The sequence below is a fragment of the Lipotes vexillifer genome, unplaced genomic scaffold, assembly GCF_000442215.2.
Source record: "Lipotes vexillifer unplaced genomic scaffold, Lipotes_vexillifer_v1.1 scaffold367, whole genome shotgun sequence".
In the NCBI taxonomy this organism is placed as follows: domain Eukaryota; kingdom Metazoa; phylum Chordata; class Mammalia; order Artiodactyla; family Lipotidae; genus Lipotes; species Lipotes vexillifer.
This window is the reverse complement of record NW_006795832.1, coordinates 1,572,837-1,590,905: the sequence shown is the minus strand read 5'-3', so window position 1 is coordinate 1,590,905 and position 18,069 is coordinate 1,572,837. Positions and strand designations below refer to the sequence as shown.

General features: G+C 40.7%; 1 protein-coding gene across 1 annotated transcript in view; it reads left to right on the top strand.

Annotated features, from left to right (window-relative positions):
* Positions 1 to 18,069, top strand: part of COL4A4 (collagen type IV alpha 4 chain) — a 120,339-nt gene that overhangs the window by 78,713 nt on the left and 23,557 nt on the right. Inside the window, exons 30-36 of the mRNA XM_007467929.1 lie at positions 1,231 to 1,374; positions 3,723 to 3,830; positions 5,368 to 5,549; positions 6,403 to 6,466; positions 9,076 to 9,150; positions 12,892 to 12,999; positions 13,562 to 13,669. Of these exons, the coding sequence (XP_007467991.1) occupies positions 1,231 to 1,374; positions 3,723 to 3,830; positions 5,368 to 5,549; positions 6,403 to 6,466; positions 9,076 to 9,150; positions 12,892 to 12,999; positions 13,562 to 13,669 (789 nt within the window). The remainder of the gene's footprint in view (positions 1 to 1,230; positions 1,375 to 3,722; positions 3,831 to 5,367; positions 5,550 to 6,402; positions 6,467 to 9,075; positions 9,151 to 12,891; positions 13,000 to 13,561; positions 13,670 to 18,069) is intronic.

Here is an 18,069-nt window from a genome sequence, read left to right as displayed (position 1 = left end):
CGGCATGTGGGATCTTCCCAGACTGGGGCATGAACCCATGTCCCCTGCATCGGCAGGCGGACTCTCAACCACTGCGCCACCAGGGAAGCCCTGCCTTTACCTTTTAACAACCTTGAGCACTGGACTAGCACTATTACCAGAACTTCTGCAATCATGGAGACGTTCTGTATCTGTACTGTGCAATGCAACAGCCACTAGTCACATGTTATCCTTGAGTAGTTGAAATGTGGCTAGTGAGACTGAGGAAATAAATTTTAATGTTATTTAACTTTCATAAGGCTGCCATAATGGACAGCACAGCTCTAGAACATTGAGGCAGAGGGAAAACTCTTCTGTATCTCAGGATCTCTAGGCCCAGGAGGTAAGTGTGAGAATATATGCACACTCACACCTGTGCATGTTTTCCAGGACGATTCACTCGCCATCTGAATATCATTTCCATCAATGCCTTTGAGGATGAAATTTTAACCAAGATTTTCAGTTCAATCTCTGACTGGCACTTTGGAAAAGGGTTTGATGTGATGTTCTTAAGGTAAGAGGTTCCTGTGTTATTGGCCTGGGGCCCTCACTTCTGGCCCCTCTTTAACTGGTCTGCCCTCTCCTTCCTCCCCAATACCCAGTTCTTTTTTTTTTTTTTAGGCACTACCTGTGTGCCAAGGCCCAGACCAACATCTTTGAACTTCTGCTGCTTTCTTTTTAAAATTTATTTATTTTTGGCTGCATTAGGTCCCCGTTGCTGCATGCAGGCCCTCCCTAGTTGCGGAGAGTGGGGACTGCCCTTCATTGTGGTGTGCAGCCTTCTCATTGCGGTGGCTTCCTGCTGCAGAGCACAGGCTCCAGAGTGCAGGCTCAGCAGCTGTGGCACACGGGCCTAGCTGCTCCGCAGCATGTGGGATCCTCCCGGACCAGGGCTCGAACCCATGTCTCCTGCATTGGCAGGTGGACTCTTAACCACTGCGCCACCAGGGAAGCCCAGTTCTCTTAAAGCTTTGTGGGATCTGGACTCAGAAGCATAAAGGCCTGCAGTTCAGATCTGTGTGGCGGGCGGGAAACTGAGGCTTGGATGGGACAGAATGTCTCTCACAGGCGAGAGGCTGATAGTGACTGTTCCCTTCAGCACAAGCTCAGAGTTAGGGGGAGTTCACGTCTCCACGTGGACGGCAAGGAACACAGATCTAGGAACCGTACTAGCCTATAAAACTTTTCCCTAAAAATTCATGTTACTTTCAGGACCCCAGGGGCTGCCCGGCTTCCTGGGTTTTCCGGGAGAGAGAGGAAAACCTGGCCCAGATGGACACCCTGGCAGAAAGGGAGAACACGGAGAAAAGGGTTGGCCCGGCTCCCTGGGAGACCGAGGAGTGAAAGGTGACAAAGGTAAACACAGCTAATGGCACAGCGATGCAACATAGATTGTTTTTAGTGTTTGACCAGAGCCTATAAGTATGATCCCTGAAAAAACAAAATGGAACTATCCTGCAGCTTGGATTCTGCTGCCTTTTGAGTCTATGGTGTTTGTTTTAGGATTTTAAACAAAATGTATTTTCCTTTCCTCCCAGTCTTATCCCATATAGCTATGGCAAATGAATTGCTCTATTAATAGAAAAAAAATTAGCAAGGGCTTTGATTTATAGCTTTTGGGTTTCAGAAAACCTTCTCACCTTTTGGGAAGGGGGTGCAGGCAGGACTCTTGGTCCCCAAACCCTGCTTCAATTTTTTTAAATGAAAAAAGCAGTTTTTTTGTTAAGGCCGTATGGTCTCTGTCGAAATTACACAGCTCAGCATTTGTAGCACAAAAGCAGCCTGAGACAACACGTAAACAAACAAACATAGCTGTGTTCTGGTAAAATTTTATTTATGGACACTGAAACTTGAACTTCACTTAATTTCACATGTCATAAAGTATTATTCTTATTTTGAGTCCCCTCCCCCAATGATTTAAAAGTGTGAAAGTCATTCACAGCTCATGGATTGTATAAAAACTGGCAGCAGGTGGGATTTGGCCTGTGGGCTGTAGTCTGCTGACGGCTGAACTAGATGAGTCTGCTTTCATCTGGGCCATGAATTGCATCTCTCCCAAGCTTCATTTAAAGAAAAGTTTCCGTTACTATTTTTAAAAAACGTTTCAAGACCACTGGTGTCAATGTTCTGTGCCCATCCCTGTTAAATATTTACTTTGATCTCTTAGCCATGAGGCTGTGGTGAGTGAATGTAAGATTTCATTTCTAGTGTTAAGAATGAATGCTTGACAATTTCTAGAAACAAGGTTTTTGTCTTTAAAGCCCTTTGGGAAAATAGCCTCATATTTAATTCATATTACTTTTAGTTGATTGATTCTACTATTATTTTTTGTTTTACTAGCCTGTAAATTATTTATGTAGAATCAAGGAATCAGAGTCATTCTCTGTTAGCTTAGATAAGTGATGTTTGCTGTGCTATTGTGCTTCTATATAATTATCCCACTAAAAATATTTAAAATTGGGTTAATGCCAGTGATGTTCTGGTAAGCTGGCTCTCTAAAATAAAGTTTTTAAAAAATGCCCTGATTACTACACTACAGTTTGCTGATTGCCAGGGTGTAAATACTCCCACCATAAATACGCTCAACATGACTGATTTAAAACTACCGATGGTTTAACAACTAGTTTACAAAATTCTTGACTTGTTAGTAAGTGGCTCTCGTCAAGCTGAGATGAGCCCACTCCAGCCCACATCTACAACTGGATAGTGTTTGCAGAAATCAGAAGAAATATTGTATACCCTCCCTACCTCTTAGAATTCTCTATGTGGAGAACCAAGTTAAGTGTCTGTTCTTTTAATGTAAGGAAAATACTGGAGGCTGGTTAGGAAGGGGAAGATAAGGAACTGGAACATATGAGATGGACAATTCAAAATTTACAGGGTAAAGAGATGTATTTTTTAAGAATTTTATTGAACTATAGTTGATTTATAATGTTGTGTTCATTTCTGCTGTACAGCAAAAGTGACTCAGTTACACACACATTCTTTTTCATATTCTTTTCCATTATGGTTTTCCACAGGATACTGAATATAGTTCCCTGTGCTATATGGTAGGACCCTGCTGTTTATCCATTCTGTATATATCAGCTTGCATCTGCTAATCCCAAACCCCCAGTCCTTCCCTTCCCCACCCCTCCTTCCCCTTGGCAACTGCAAGTCTGTTCTCTATGTTTGTGAGTCTGTTTCTATTTCATAGATACGTTCATTTGTCTTGTATTTTAGATTCCACATATAAGTGATTATCGTGGTATTTTTCTTTCTCTTTCTGACTTACCTTGCTTCGTATGATCTCTAGGTCCATCCATATTGCAGCAGAATGACGTTATTTCATTCTTTTTAATGGCTGAGTAATATTCCATTTTATATATGTACCACAAAGAGATGTATTTTAGACCTGGAACTTTTCAAGCCTGTCTCTTTTTACCGAAGACTCTGAGACGAGTTTGGTTGAATTTAGCAAACATTCACTGAGCCTTCAGTGTACACCAGTCCCCTTTGCTGGACACGTTGGGAAAGGAATGTAAAAGGCATGGCCCTTCCTTTAGGAAGTCAATCAACAATGTTGATATCGTGCAATCGATGAACATAAATACAGTTTAGTAGGTTAAATGGGGATTTGCAAACTGGGCGTGAGGAGCTGTAACAGAATAATCACGTGTGTGGTGCTTCCTTTTGTTTTGCTCTTATATAATTAATATCTAAAGGAGCAAGAGGACCCCCAGGATATGAAGGAGAAGTGGATATTATTTCTAAAAAGGGGGAAACCGGGGAACCTGGACCTCCTGGAGATGGTGGATTCCCAGGAGAAGAAGGTAAATGCTTATGTTTTTTTAACCACGTATCAAATAAGTTGACTTCTTTACAGGTCATTCAAACAAGCATGCATATTAGACAACTTTCCCAAGAAAACTGTAATTCGGAGATTAGGAAAGGTCATTCTTTAGATAAAAATAAAAGCATACACTTAAGAACCTCATGGTGCTTTTCTTTCCATGCTAGAACTTAGCTGCAGTTCATACGTGTTTATAGATTTGGATATTCCAAACTAGGATCAGGGCTTCCCTGGTGGCGCAGTGGTTGAGAGTCCGCCTGCCGATGCAGGGGACGCGGGTTCGTGCCCCGGTCTGGGAAGATCCCACATGCTGCGGAGCGGCTGGGCCCGTGAGCCATGGCCGCTGAGCCTGCGCGTCCGGAGCCTTTAAAAAAACAACTAGGATCAGTCCAGACAGATACATGAAATACTGGTACCAGGTTTAAGGTATTCCTGGTTTTGCTGGCTGATCTTAAAATGAGTAGCACAATGACTCTCCAAATCATTTCAATGCGTGCTACTCAACCTTCAGTGTGCATCCCTTGGGGCCCTTGTTAAAACGCAGATGCTCAATCAGCAGGTCTGGGGCCAGTCTGCCTCTGACTTTCTAACAAGCCCCTCGATGCCTGTGCTGCTGGTCCTCAGAAACACCCCAGAGCAAGGATTTTAACAACCACGTTTGTGTTTTCTTTTCCCAGTTTAGACTTAATTTGAATGGGACCTGGGGTCTTTTGTTGCCCCTCTCCTTAATGAGTTGTTAGGGAACAAATGTTTTAAGTTCTCTGGTTAAGTCCTTCCTCATTTGTAAAATGAGCATGTTAAAATAAAGCAAGTGGGCTTCCCTGGTGGCGCAGTGGTTGAGGGTCCGCCTGCCGATGCAGGGGACGCGGGTTCATGCCCCGGTCCGGGAGGATCCCACGTGCCGTGGAGCAGCTGGGCCCGTGAGCCATTGGCCTCTGAGCCTGCGCGTCCGGAGCCTGTGATCCGCAACGGGAGAGGCCACAACAGTGAGATGCCCGCGTACCGCAAACAAAACAAAACAAAACAAAATAAATAAAGCAAGTGATGCTGCTCACTCCCCCCAGGGTAGCCTTGAGTCTCTTCGTGGGCAGCTCCTTTTTTTTTTTTTTTGCGGAACGCAGGCCTCTCACTGCCATGGCATCTCCCGTTGTGGAGCATAGGCTCCGGACGCGCAGGCTCAGCGGCCATGGCTCACAGGCCCAGCCGCTCCGTGGCATGTGGGATCTTCCCGGACCGGGGCACGAACCCGCGTCCCCTGCATCGGCAGGCAGACTCTCAACCACTGCGCCACCAGGGAAGCCCTGGGCAGCTCCTTTTACAGTGAGGTCACGGAAGCCAGAAACCCGTTGTGATGCAGCTTAGGGCAGGAATTAGGACTCCCAGTTCCTGGGAGATGGCTTCGTCTTCTATAAGCAGGACCAAGACCCACAGCCTAACTATCGCCTGTCATGATAGTTTATCCCCTAAAGTTCAAGAGATTTCCTCCAAGAGGTCTGTAACACTTCCAACCCCATCAGGTGATAAAGGCCATCCTGGGATACAAGGGAAGAAAGGAGAGCCAGGAAGCTGTGGACCACCTGGATTTCACAGAGGGGAGCCCGGGAGGAAAGGGCAGCCAGGCCTTCCTGGACCCCCAGGCCCTCCAGGCTCACCTGGGCTGAGAGGGCTCATTGGCTTTCCGGGATTTCCAGGTGACCAGGTAAGCAACTGCTGTTTTGGAAGGAAAGAAATAATAAAACCTTTCTCCTCTCGGGATGCCCGTAAGTCATCTTATTTTGCCAGTGTACATCACAGTCCTTCACTGGCTTTTAGAATGTAAGGAGTTGGTCAAGGGAAGAATGGAAACTTCTAGAAGGCCATGATGTAACTGTAATTCTGGCCAGTGCTTATGCCTGGTTCCGGTGACATAAATGATCAAGTCACTTACTCCACATTCTACCCCCAGCCTTGTTTAAACAGCTCCATAGAGACTTGCCTGAGGACTGCTGGTTTACCAGCACAAAGAGTCATCTGAAAAGTGACCCAAATTCTGGTTACTAAGCTTTCCTATCCAATTACAGACATCATAGATTTTGCTGTAAATATACTTTATCTTTACAATCATAAGCAAAATACCCCTTGAGAACCCAGGAAGTACAAATGTAGTAGCCTACATCATAATTTCTAGAAAATGTATAATATACTTTGCTACCCATCTTTTGGAATAAAATAGATTTTAAAGGTTTGGGTATAAATTGTAACAGTTTATTTCGTATCAATTTGTTCATTCAAAACTTAAAGTTCAAGTGACGTGATGCAATTACTCTTTTGCAATCAAGTATTGGGATTTGGATGCCCCCTGTTGGTATCACTAATTCTGGAAGAGTTTCGTCAAGTTTTAAAACCTAGATGCATGTAGTAGTATGCTTGCAATGCATTTCCAATTTTCTTTACCCCTGCAAATTATAAAAACCAAGTTAGTTCTAGAAAATTATAACTGGATCATGTCAAGCATGTGTCATTTGTATTTGAAATTCAATTACAATCTTATTTCTGTTTCATTAAACTATCAGGGTGAGCCAGGTTCTCCAGGGCCCCCTGGACTTTCAGGAATTGATGGTACAAGAGGACCTAAAGGTATGGTTTGGAGATACAGCAGCCATCCATCAAGCTCATAGTCCTGGGTATTTGTAGCATTGTGAGCAAGTACCTCTGGCATGAAAAGTAAAATATATCAAACAAACTGCAACATTCAAAGAGTTCTTTTTAGACTCTACTAGATAGTCAAGCAAGATCTAAATCATCTATATTTGTCATTCAGATCCAAGGGTACCATATAGAAAACAGCATGCCTGCAGGCATAGCATAATTTCCTCCTTGGTGGGAGTACTCTCAGCTGTCCTTCTAGTGACTGCAGCTCTATAAGTGACAGCTCAGGTGCCAGGAGACAGATCCGTATTGGTGGTCCATGGCCCCGTGCCCCACAGGAGCCAGTATCTCTTCTAAAGACTCCATAGATACAGCTTTTGGCGACCCAGTTACAAGAGTCACGGTACACAGAGAAGGCCAAAGCCATGACTTCCCACCAAGTGCTAATAGTTCAGTTAAGAATTCCTGGGCCACACATAATTTACAGTTGAGTTATTTTTACCGTAAGCCAAGGGTCAGCAAATGTGTTTTTCTCAAAGGGCCAGATCATAAATATCTTCAGCTGTGTGGTCTCTGCTATAACAGCTGTGCATGAAAGCACACAGCATGAAAGCAGCCATAGACAATATACAAACAAAGGGCTGTAGCTGTGTTCCAATAAAACTTTCTTTGCAACAGGCTGCAGGCTGGATTTGGCCTCACAGGCCTTAATTTGTGCCAAAGACAGTATTGCCTTGTAACACAACTTACATTCTACCTTTATCAGGTTTCCAGAGAAATAGGAACAGAAAGTTAACCCGAGGTAAAAAATGTCCTCAGAGAGAGAGGTTTCGTTAACCCTTTATCCAGACAAACAAAACAAACAAATCCAGGGTATCTTAAATTGCAGCGTTTACACAAAAGCTTTAATATTTTTACTATTTTTGTGTACCATTGGGTTAACATTTTTCTTTAAATCTACTTTAAAATGATTCACCTTTTTAACCTTAGCCTTAACCTCACTATCTGTGAACTCACAGGCTTGTGGTACAGTTATATTTTATTTTAATACAGATTAAAATAAATAACTTTAAAATCAGAAACAGTAATTAGGGAACCACCTAAAAATCTTCGCCCTTACTACCAGTGAAACATGCTTTACGCTTTGAGAGACACTCCATAAATAACATGATAATTGCTGTAAGAAAAAAATGAACTGTGAACATGTATTTATTCAGAAAGAATAACTTAGATCTTCTCTTCAGAAATAGTTACAAATAGGGAAGTTTTCATATTTTATTTTGACATTTTATAGCTTCAGTGTTCAGAATTCAGTCCTATTCTACTCATCTGTCCATTTATTATAGACCCTTTGCCTCTCTCAAAGAACAAACCTATTTCTTCTTGTTTCCTTCCTACTTGTATTTGGCCATGTTTGCAAGGAAACAAAATGCAGTGAAGGTACTTGGAGTAAAAGCTGTCTCGTGGAGCCCGCAGATAAGATAGTTCTGCAGGACCATAGTCTGAAGGAACCTAGCCCTTGGGAAATCCATGGATTTTTCTCTTGAGACTTTTCTCCATGGTCTGTTTTTTACTTACCTGCCTACCAATTGGCTTTATCACTCTCTATTCAGTATCCTTTCTGGATGTGTTTGGATTGCACTTGATCATGCTCTATATTAGGACGTCGTGAAAATGCTTTTGATTTCTGCCTCAATAGGCAAGGGCCTCAAGTTCTTACTTTTTATTACAATTCCTAAAGGAAAGACTGGCTGACCTGGGATGGACCAGATTCATACCCTTCAAACAATTAACCACAATTATGAGTAGGGTCAGGTGGAAGAGAACCTACCATAGGTGTGGGTGAGACCCCTTAAAAGGGGTGTTCGCCTGTAGGTGCTTTAAAACATGCCTAATTAGCTCTCTTCTTCTCTTGTAATCCCATCAATTTCTTGCCCTTCGCTACCAGACCATTTTGAGTCCTCCATTTGTAGTTGGCTCCCAGCTATAATTTAAGTCCTTGTGTCTGGAAGGATGCAGCAGCAGTGTGGAACAGCTCTGTGGGACTGTAGGAGTCACTGCCTACAATGGCCTACAACTGCCTACAATGGCCTACAAAGTGCCATCTCTTGTGAAGTCATCAATAAGATGACTTGTGATTTCGGTTTTTTACGAGGACACCGAGTTGAGCTTCCTTGAAGAGAGCTTGAAATGTGATCTCAGCAGCTGAAACAGTGACAGTTTCTGCTTTCTGTTTCTAAAAAAATATATAAGGATACTCAATGCCAAGTAATTTCTTAAATAGATCCCTAAATTTGAAATTATTTTAGAAAATTTAAACTTATTAAGATCTATAGTTTCTTATGACTGTTATGAACTATACAATTGTGTGTGTGTGTGTGTGTGTGTGTGTGTGTGTGTGTGTTTAAATCACAGCTTGCATCTATGTTTCTGTTTGTTCTTATGTAAGAAAAAAAAAAAAGCATTGTTTCAAAAATCCTCTCCTGGAACATTGAGGATAGACTATAAAGGGAAGTTTCATGAAAGTTACTAAGTCACTTGTATGAACAAAATTAAACTCTCTTAAATAATGTTATGTGCATTTTTATCACTTACAGGATACAAAGGGGAACCTGCAAGTCAGTTTGGCCTACCTGGTCCAAAGGGTGGGCCAGGTAGCCCTGGATATCCAGGTATAGCTACACACTTTTCTTATTAAAACAAAAAAGAGTAAGTTTGGTTTGAAAAATAGTGCAATTACTTTATCTTCCTAGCTGGCAATGGTTGTATCAGTATTATATTCTCCCTTCACTCATTAAGATACCTATCAGAAGGATTATGTATAAGCATTGGCCTAGGAGGACACCAGGATTATACACCAGCAACTCACCATCTTTTCTCCACCATGGCTCCCATGACCTAGGATGTTAACAACACACTTCCCTAGGCATGTCCAGCTTTTGGCAGGGTCAAAAATGATTATTGCAAGCAATTAAAATTTGGACTGTTTTGCAAATCTATAACTAAAAATGATACATTAACAATAACCACTCAGCTGACTACAGCTGCAGGTTGTCATTCCAGCCCTTTCTTTCCTACTCAGAAAAGCATAGGCGAGGGACTTCCCTGGGGGTCCAATGGTTAGGACTCTGCACTTCCCTACAGGGCGCACGGGTTTGATCCCTGGTCAAGGAGCTAAGATCCCACAAGCCTCAGGGTGTGGCCAAAGAAAAAAGAAAAGCATAGGTGAATGCCCTGAGGAGTGCAGTTGCTGAGATATGATTGAATACCTCATTTACTAAGTATCTAGTTTACTCAAAACCAAACCGAAGAAACGTGAAGCCTCATCATCAACAACAAATCTCAGTCTTTCAAAACAACACTTCATTTATTAGCAACAATAGATGTGTAATCCCTCAGAACAGATTGTGATGTTCCAGTGAGTTCCTGCTCTCAGGTAGAGGTTGTGGCTCGTTACAGTAGACGACCCACAGCTGACAAAACATACACATGCTTTTACTTAGTAATTCCATGTGTAGAAATGTATCTTAAGTCAATAATCAGACAAATGTACAAAGCTCTGTGCACAGGGATATCCACTGCCTGGAAAGAATTTGTTTCTCCACAGATGATTGGTTCAATAAGTGATGCCCAGTGTCATTCAGCTGATAGTGGACAGGTTAGAAACCAGGCTTGTATTTAGATGGGTCCACTGTAAATTAAAATATCTCATATTAATAGTTTTGTGTATTACCTTAAAATTCTCTTCGGCATGTTTCATTCCATACAACAGAAAGAATATCTGAGAAGAACTATTATGGGAAATTTTATTTCTTTGTTTTTATTTAATTTATTTATTTATTTTAAAGAATAAATCAAATTTTTTTATTATTTTTAACTTCAGAAATTGTATAGATTTTGAGTTGTCTTTACACTCTATAAATATCCACAATTCAGTAAATTATGGACACTGGGAAGGAACATTTAAAATAAAGAGAATGAATTAATCTTTGTTTTTATACCATAAGATTGCTAAAATGGAAGTCTAACAGAAAAACAAGCTATTGCACTGGCAAAAACTTCCTTTCCCACTCCCTTTCATACGGGTCTTTTACCTCTGGCACGGTCAAATAGATTTAGATAATATAATATTTTAACTGAAATGTACAGCTTACGTGTACATTTGGAGGGGAAAATAGCTTTGAGGTTAGCATTGTGGAGGCTCATAAAAAGTACCAGAGGGAGGTCTCAGAAGGGAAAATCACTGGTTCAAAGTCAACCTCCTTTACCACTGAGCATATGGTCTTGGGCAAGTTGCTTATCATCTTTGAGCTATTTCCTCACCTGTAAACTGGCCCTATGCATATTACAGGTTGTTCTGAGGATCAAATGAGATACCTTGAAAGCAATTTATAAACTAAAAATTGCTACACAAATGTAAAGTGTGATTCATCATTGTCATCAGCAGTCAGCAAAACATGAAGAGATTTTTCCACACTTACTGGTATTTTTATGTAAACCTTTAAGATAGTAAGATTTTATAAGCTAAAAAGAGTCCAAAATGGAAACCTTTGATATTGCCTAATATTGTAAGTTAAAAATCATAGAACTGAGTTATTTTATATGTAGGCTAACTTTTTCAAGAAAATTTGCCTTGGTGTAATTTCTCTGGTCTCCTGTGGTTGTCACCATTTAAATGGTTCCCTTTCCCAAATGTCATAGCTTTTGCTTAAAATTTTAAAATTACATCATATGTTATTCACCAGCACAGAGTTTACCTAAACATGCAATTTCCAGTGGCTTGAAAAAAGCTGCATTGAATTTGAACAAGCCTATCGAGAAGGTGTAGATCTGCAGCCTGTCTCAGGGGATTTTATATGATTGTATTGGGTTCAGTTCTACCTCCCTTTTCTCTATTTCAGAGAGAAAATACAGTACAGATTAACTCACAGGTTCTGTTCTTAATATAACTGTGATTGGAGAGGCAAGGCTTTAATATCAGATTTTTCATTTGGAGCTGTGAAAAGGCTGCCTTCCCTTTACTGCAGGAATATTTTCAGGATGAAGAAAACAATACACAGTGAAGCTCATAGATCTCAAATTTGATTGGGAACAAGTATAGACTAACATAGACTTGTTTCTCTTGTGTGTTATAATAAATAGTGACTATGACCCCCATGCATTTGTAAATACAGAACCATATATTTTATTTGAAGATTCAACTAGTCATTTTCAGCACAGACTATTGGCTTATCCTACAAATATAAATTGTATTGATATTAAAGTCATACATTATAAATAAACGCATGGGGAAGTCATCTTCTCTAGTAATCAAAGAAATGTAATTTAAAGGAAGTCTGAAATATCATTTCATCCTTACTAAATTAGCAAGAAAACAAATCAACAAATTAGAAAGTCCTCAGTGAACACATGGAATGATGGTCTTGGGGCTGTGTGGGGGTGACATGTAGGGCTGTGAGCTGGTAGAGCATTTATCCAAACCATTTGGCAACCTCTGTCAAGAGCCAAATGCTGAATGGTCTGTTCTAGAAGACTCAGAACAGTTGGGCCTTTCTCTTCAGCACGTCACTGTCCTGAGAAGGGGACTGTAGTAGGTTTTCTTAACCTAATAGATGTATCCACCAGATGTAATGTGTGGTTCTGGAATGGACCTGGTGTGGACTAACCAGCTGTGAAGGACATTGAGGGGACGATTGAGAAAACTCAAATATGGAAGGAGGATTCTATGATATTAAGGGTGATTATTAATTTTCTTGGCTGTGATAATGTTACTTTGGCCACATAGGAAAATGTTCTTATTTTTCAGACTTACCTCCTGAAATATTTAGGGATGAAATTCCACGATGTCTGTGATTTACTTTAAAATCCTTGAGCATTTAAAAATGCATTTAAAAGAACCAAAATATCAGACTGTTACCTAAAAATTCTACTCTTAGGAATTTTTCCTGAGGAAATAATTTAATAGGAGAAAGAATTGATTAAAGATGTATAAAGATCATTATGCATAACAGCAAGAGTTAGAAATAACGTGGATGGCCAACAGTAGAGAAAATTAATTAATTTAATTAGGGTTAACTCAATAAGCTATCAGCCAGTTATTTAAAAACAGTAATTAGGAAAATGATATCAAACTTGGAAAATTACTTATGATGCAATGCTAGCTAATTAAAAAATCAGAATATAAAATTGTAGGCCTTATTTGCACATTTGTTATACATATGAAACACTATTAAATTGGTGGGATTATAGGTGTTTTGTTTTCCATTTTTCCTTAATGTTATCTTTTCAACAGAAAAACTGTACATGTAAAAAAGTAAGAATAGAAAAGAAAGAGCTGAAGTTGGAGGTTTTATAGATTCACCACCTTGAAGAGTAACTACAACTACTCAGATGTTTGGTCCTTCTTTCTGTAGGACATTTGGGAGCACCTGGAGAGCAGGGCTTGCCCGGTGTTCAAGGACCTGGAGGACCACCCGGAAGGCCAGGACCGCCTGGCTCCTCTGGACCAGCGGGGTGTCCAGGTACCTCGAAAGGAGCCTGGAGAGTTCCTGGGCACTCATCTATCTCTTGGTGTATGGGAAGAAGCTGGCTCTGCCATTTCCCCAGCCTGTGACTTTGGACAAGTCACTTAAATGTACTATTCCTCACCTGTAAATTGGAGATAGACCAATATCACTGAGTTGGTCTGGGAGTAAACGAAGACAGCACCTGTCTCGCACCTAGGAAGACACCAGGCACAAAGTGATGGTCTGACAGAGGAACGCTCCTTTCCAACCTTCCCTCATGCACCTACCATTCAGGAGGCTGGTTTCCTTTTCTCCTTTAGACTTAAGCCAAACAGCACACATTCAACACAACATTTTAACGGCTCCAATTCAGAATCAAGTGAGCATTTCAAATCATAATTGGCAACTTTAATTACTCAAGTGTATTTTCTCCTCTTGAGATTAAGTTAGGAGGTCTAGAAAGAAAAAGTAATAAAACAGTATCCCAGTTACCCATAGATTAAGAATATAGATGACCTTCCCATTTCACGAAACTCATATCATCTGGGTGTCTGCAAAACCTCCCTGTCGTCCTCAGGTAATCCAGGGCTGCCTGGGCTGCAGGGACATCCAGGAGAAATGGGGGATCCTGGGCCAAGAGGCCTCGTGGGGGATCCAGGGGCACCAGGTCTTCCGGGAATAAAAGGTAAGTCAAAAGGAGGCCCGACCCATCAGAAAGCTCACCCCCCAGTGATGCTCCCACAAGTTCACAGGTGCCTTTCTAGCACCCTAATGACATGCTCTGGGGCCTGGCTCTTTCCAAGGATGCCTGTTGCCGCCTCCTGTTCTTTCTTACTTGGGCAGCACTTGCCTGGTCTTTTGACCCGCTCTACCAAAATGATGCTGCTGCCCCCTCATTTTTTTTTAACATCTTTATTGGAGTATAATTGCTTTACAATGATGTGTTAGTTTCTGCTGTATAACAAAGTGAATCAGCTGTACATATACATATATCCCCATATCTCCTCCTTCTTGCGTCTCCCTCCCACCCTCCTTATACCACCCCTCTAGGTGGACACAAAGCACCGAGCTGATCTCCCTGTGCTATGCAGCTGCATTTCCCCTATTGTTTTCCATGATGTTCCGGCCTTTTCATTTATTCTTTCCCCAGATAGTCAAGCTCCTGTTGTGTCCTAGATTCTAGGACACAATTAATTGTGTGATACTAGGCACACAATTCTGAAGAAAATAGACATGGTTCCTGCCTTCACAGAGCTCACAGTTTAGTAGGGGAGACAGATATTAAATGTATTTTTGTCAGTTGTGCAAAGGAAAAGGAAAAGAGTAAGACGCTATGGAGAAAGAGGAATTAATATTTATTATCTTTGTTTGATAGAGAAACATTTTTTTCCTGGTTAAGTTTTTTTCCTTTAAAAGTATAGTAGACTTGGGCTTCCCTGGTGGCGCAGTGGTTGAGAGTCCGCCTGCCGATGCAGGGGACGTGGGTTTGTGCCCCTGTCCGGGAAGATCCCACATGCTGCGGAGCGGCTGGGCCCGTGAGCCATGGCCGCTGAGCCTGTGCTCCGCAATGGGAGAGGCCACAGAGGTGAGAGGCCCGCGTACCGCAAAAAAAAAAAAAAGAGTATAGTAGACTGGTAATAATATAGGTCTGGTGGGATAGAATAGAATAGAATAGAATAGAATAGAATAGAATAGAAATTTGTTATTAACAAATATTCATGCCCCTCCATACAGCCCTGGTACTTATTCCTTTTCAGTCCATTTCTTCATTTTAGAATTTTTTTTTCCCATGGGTACCTTGTGTATACCTCTAGCATAACAGTTATGTTGTATCATATTTGTTTGTTTAGAGGTCTTTTTTAAAAAGCAAGAATCATTTTTTTATTGAAGTATAGGTGATTTACAATGTTGTGTTAGTTTCAGGTGTACAGCAAAGTGACTCAGTTATACATACATATATATATTTTTTTTTAGATTCTTTTCCCTTATAGGTTATTTAAAAATATTGATTTTAGTTCCCTGTTCCATATAGCAGGTCCTTGTTGGTTATCTATTTTATGTGTAGTAGTGTGTATATGTTAATCCCAAACTCCTAATTTATCCCTCTACCCCTTCCCCCTTTGGTAACCATGTTTGTTTTCTATGTCTGTGTGTCTATTTCTATTTTGAATATAAGTTCACTTGTATCTTTTTTTTTTTTTTTTAGATTCCACATATAAGCAACAGCATATCATATTTGTCTTTCATTGTCTGGCTTACTTCACTTAGTATGATAATCTCTAGGTCCATCCTTGTTGCTGCAAATGGCATTATTTCATTCTTTTTTATGGCTGAGTAATATTCCTCTGTTTATATGTTACCACATCTTCTTTATCCATTCCTCTGTTGATGGACATTTAGGTTGCTTTCATGTCTTGGCTATTGTAAATAGTGCTGCAGTGAATGTTGGGGTGCATGTATCTTTTTCGAATTATGGTTTTCTCTGGATATATGCCCAGGAGTTGGATCACAGGATCATATGGTAGCTCTATTTTTAGTTTTAAGAACTATTTTTTGTATCCTTGGAACCACTATATTCCTAGTAAGTCTGTTGGTTGGTTATTGTAAGTATTTATTTATTTATAGAAATAAATAAAAATTTAAATGTATTTATGAATTTAAAAAATTTTTATAAATTTATTTTTATAAATAAATACAATTAATTAATTAATGGAAAAATAGAGAATGCACAACTGAACAAGTAGCTATGAGGTTGAGAGTCTGTCCTCACTTCGATCAATAGTTGAAGGGTCCAGCCTTACTTGGTAGATTTCTATAACTGAGACCCCTCTCTCTCCTTCCTCCTTTTTCCTCCCACTTACCTTCTGCTTGTTGGCCCATACATACACTAAATTTTGGTAAAATAAGAAGGACTTTGTCTCAGAAGAATTGGAAATCGCTTCTTTTGGGCTTAGTCTATTGTTTTGAAAATCCAAGTAATGTTTCTCCATACTCTCACCTCTTCACTCATCAGATAGATTTCAAATAGCTCCAGTTTTCCAGCAAGTAGTAGTGTGGTGGTAAGTATTACCTGGTGCCTCTGTACAGAGGGAAACCATTTAGTTTGAAGAGTTGGTATACTTACGAATTTCTATCCAGCCAAATAACTAGACGGGAGAAGCTCCCACCACAAGATATCTTTGTACCGTCCGAAGTCTTCCTCTTCACTGGCGTTTTTAGTAATGTGAAGTCTAGTGATTGGTGATAAATTCAGGGTTCCAAGCAAAATAATTTTGTATTTTTAAGAGTTTCACTGGTTCCTGTGGCTGTTTCCTGTCTCTGGCAATCCCTATAGCCCTGGTGGGATATTCTTTGATGCTCTTTTGAGTGTCTGGAGGACAAAATTGATAAAGAACCAAAAGAAAATGTTTCCCATTACTTCTGCTGCATCTCCACTTCTTCCTACCCTCCTAGTTTAGTGAAATGGCAAAAGGATTTTCAAGTGTCCTGTTGCCATTTTATGCACTCAGTTTGACTAAAATGACAAGGTTCATGTCGCTATTGTTGATTCTTCCTTCCCTTGAATTAGTTCGCATTTATCACATAACTTCAGTGTATGTTATTAAAAAACTAATAGCTAATGAATTTGACCAAACAACAAAATTATCTCCAATTACATCATAATTCGATGCTGTGAAATAATAAGTTTGTTAAGAAGAGAAGGTGAGAAAATGAATATATCAACCCAAATATTCATACCAGTGCACAGACAGTTGCTGCAGTAATGCTTCCTGACCATGCAGGGACACTGTTTCCCTGCAAACAGCCCAGTGAACAGCACAGTCTTTAAAAAAAAAAACCCACAAAACAGTGAAATACATTCCTAGGAATGAAAACGTCTCCAATATAAATCCATTGTTGCAGTTTATCATGCTGATAGAAAAATGAACCACACTCGGGCAGAAACGCTTTGAACTGAGAAACTAAATATTTGAAGTATGTTCTAAATAAGTCAAAGGGACTGATTATCTTGTTTGAACAAACCAGCTGCTGAACTCAAAGTTGTTTGCTCCACTGGAACAAGCCATATGGACTCTTGAGTCTTGCTTGTGTTCAATCAGATTTAAACTTTAGCTTCAACATATGTAAAAATGGCTTGATGCCTAGACTTAAATTTTCCAGTACCTATGCCTCTAAAAGGAAGATGCTCGATTTCCTAGTTAAGCATTCATATAAGAATGTAATAATGGAGGGCTTCCCTGGTGGCGCAGTGGTTAAGAATCTACCTGCCAATGCAGGGGACACAGGTTCGAGCCCTGGTCCGGGAAGATCCCACATGCCGCGGAGCAACTAAGCCCGTGTGCCACAACTACTGAGCCTGTGCTCTAGAGCCTGCGAGCCACAACTGCTGAGCCCACGTGCCACAACTACTGAAGCCCGCACGCCTAGAGCCCGTGCTCCGCAGCAAGAGAAGCCACCGCAATGAGAAGCCTGCGCACCACAACCAAGAGTAGCCCCCGCTCACCACAACTAGAGAAAGCCTGTGCGCAGCAACAAAGACCCAACACAGCCAAAAATAAATAAATAAAATAAATAAATTTTTTTTTTTAAAAAGAATGTAATAATGGAAACCTAGAATGATAAGCTTTAACATGAGAATGTGTAAAGAATGTGGACTGAGTTATTTTGGTGGGTGGCAGGTAAACTATTTCATAAGGAAAAAGCACCTAGAAATGTCTTTTATCAGCATAGAAATGCTGGGTACCTTACAGCTGTGAAAACCACAGAAATATCCTCCCTCCTTTTCTGCAACTAGTGTCCTCCCTCTCCCACCTCCACGGCACTTACCACTCTTGAGGTAACTGCCTGTTTGTTCTGTCAAGTCAGGGATTGTTTCTCTCTTGCTCCCATTGTCTGGTCAGCTCCTGTCACTAAGTGCATTTGGGGACTGAAACTTTGCTGTTAGGGGACCATGTCTTAGGCTCTTGTGTGTCCCCTTGGTAGGCACTCATGTATTTTCTGAATCAAAAAAGAATTCAATCTTATTTCAGAATCTGTTTTGATACGTTTTCCACTTTGTTCAACCTTTACCTGTAGTCACAAAGA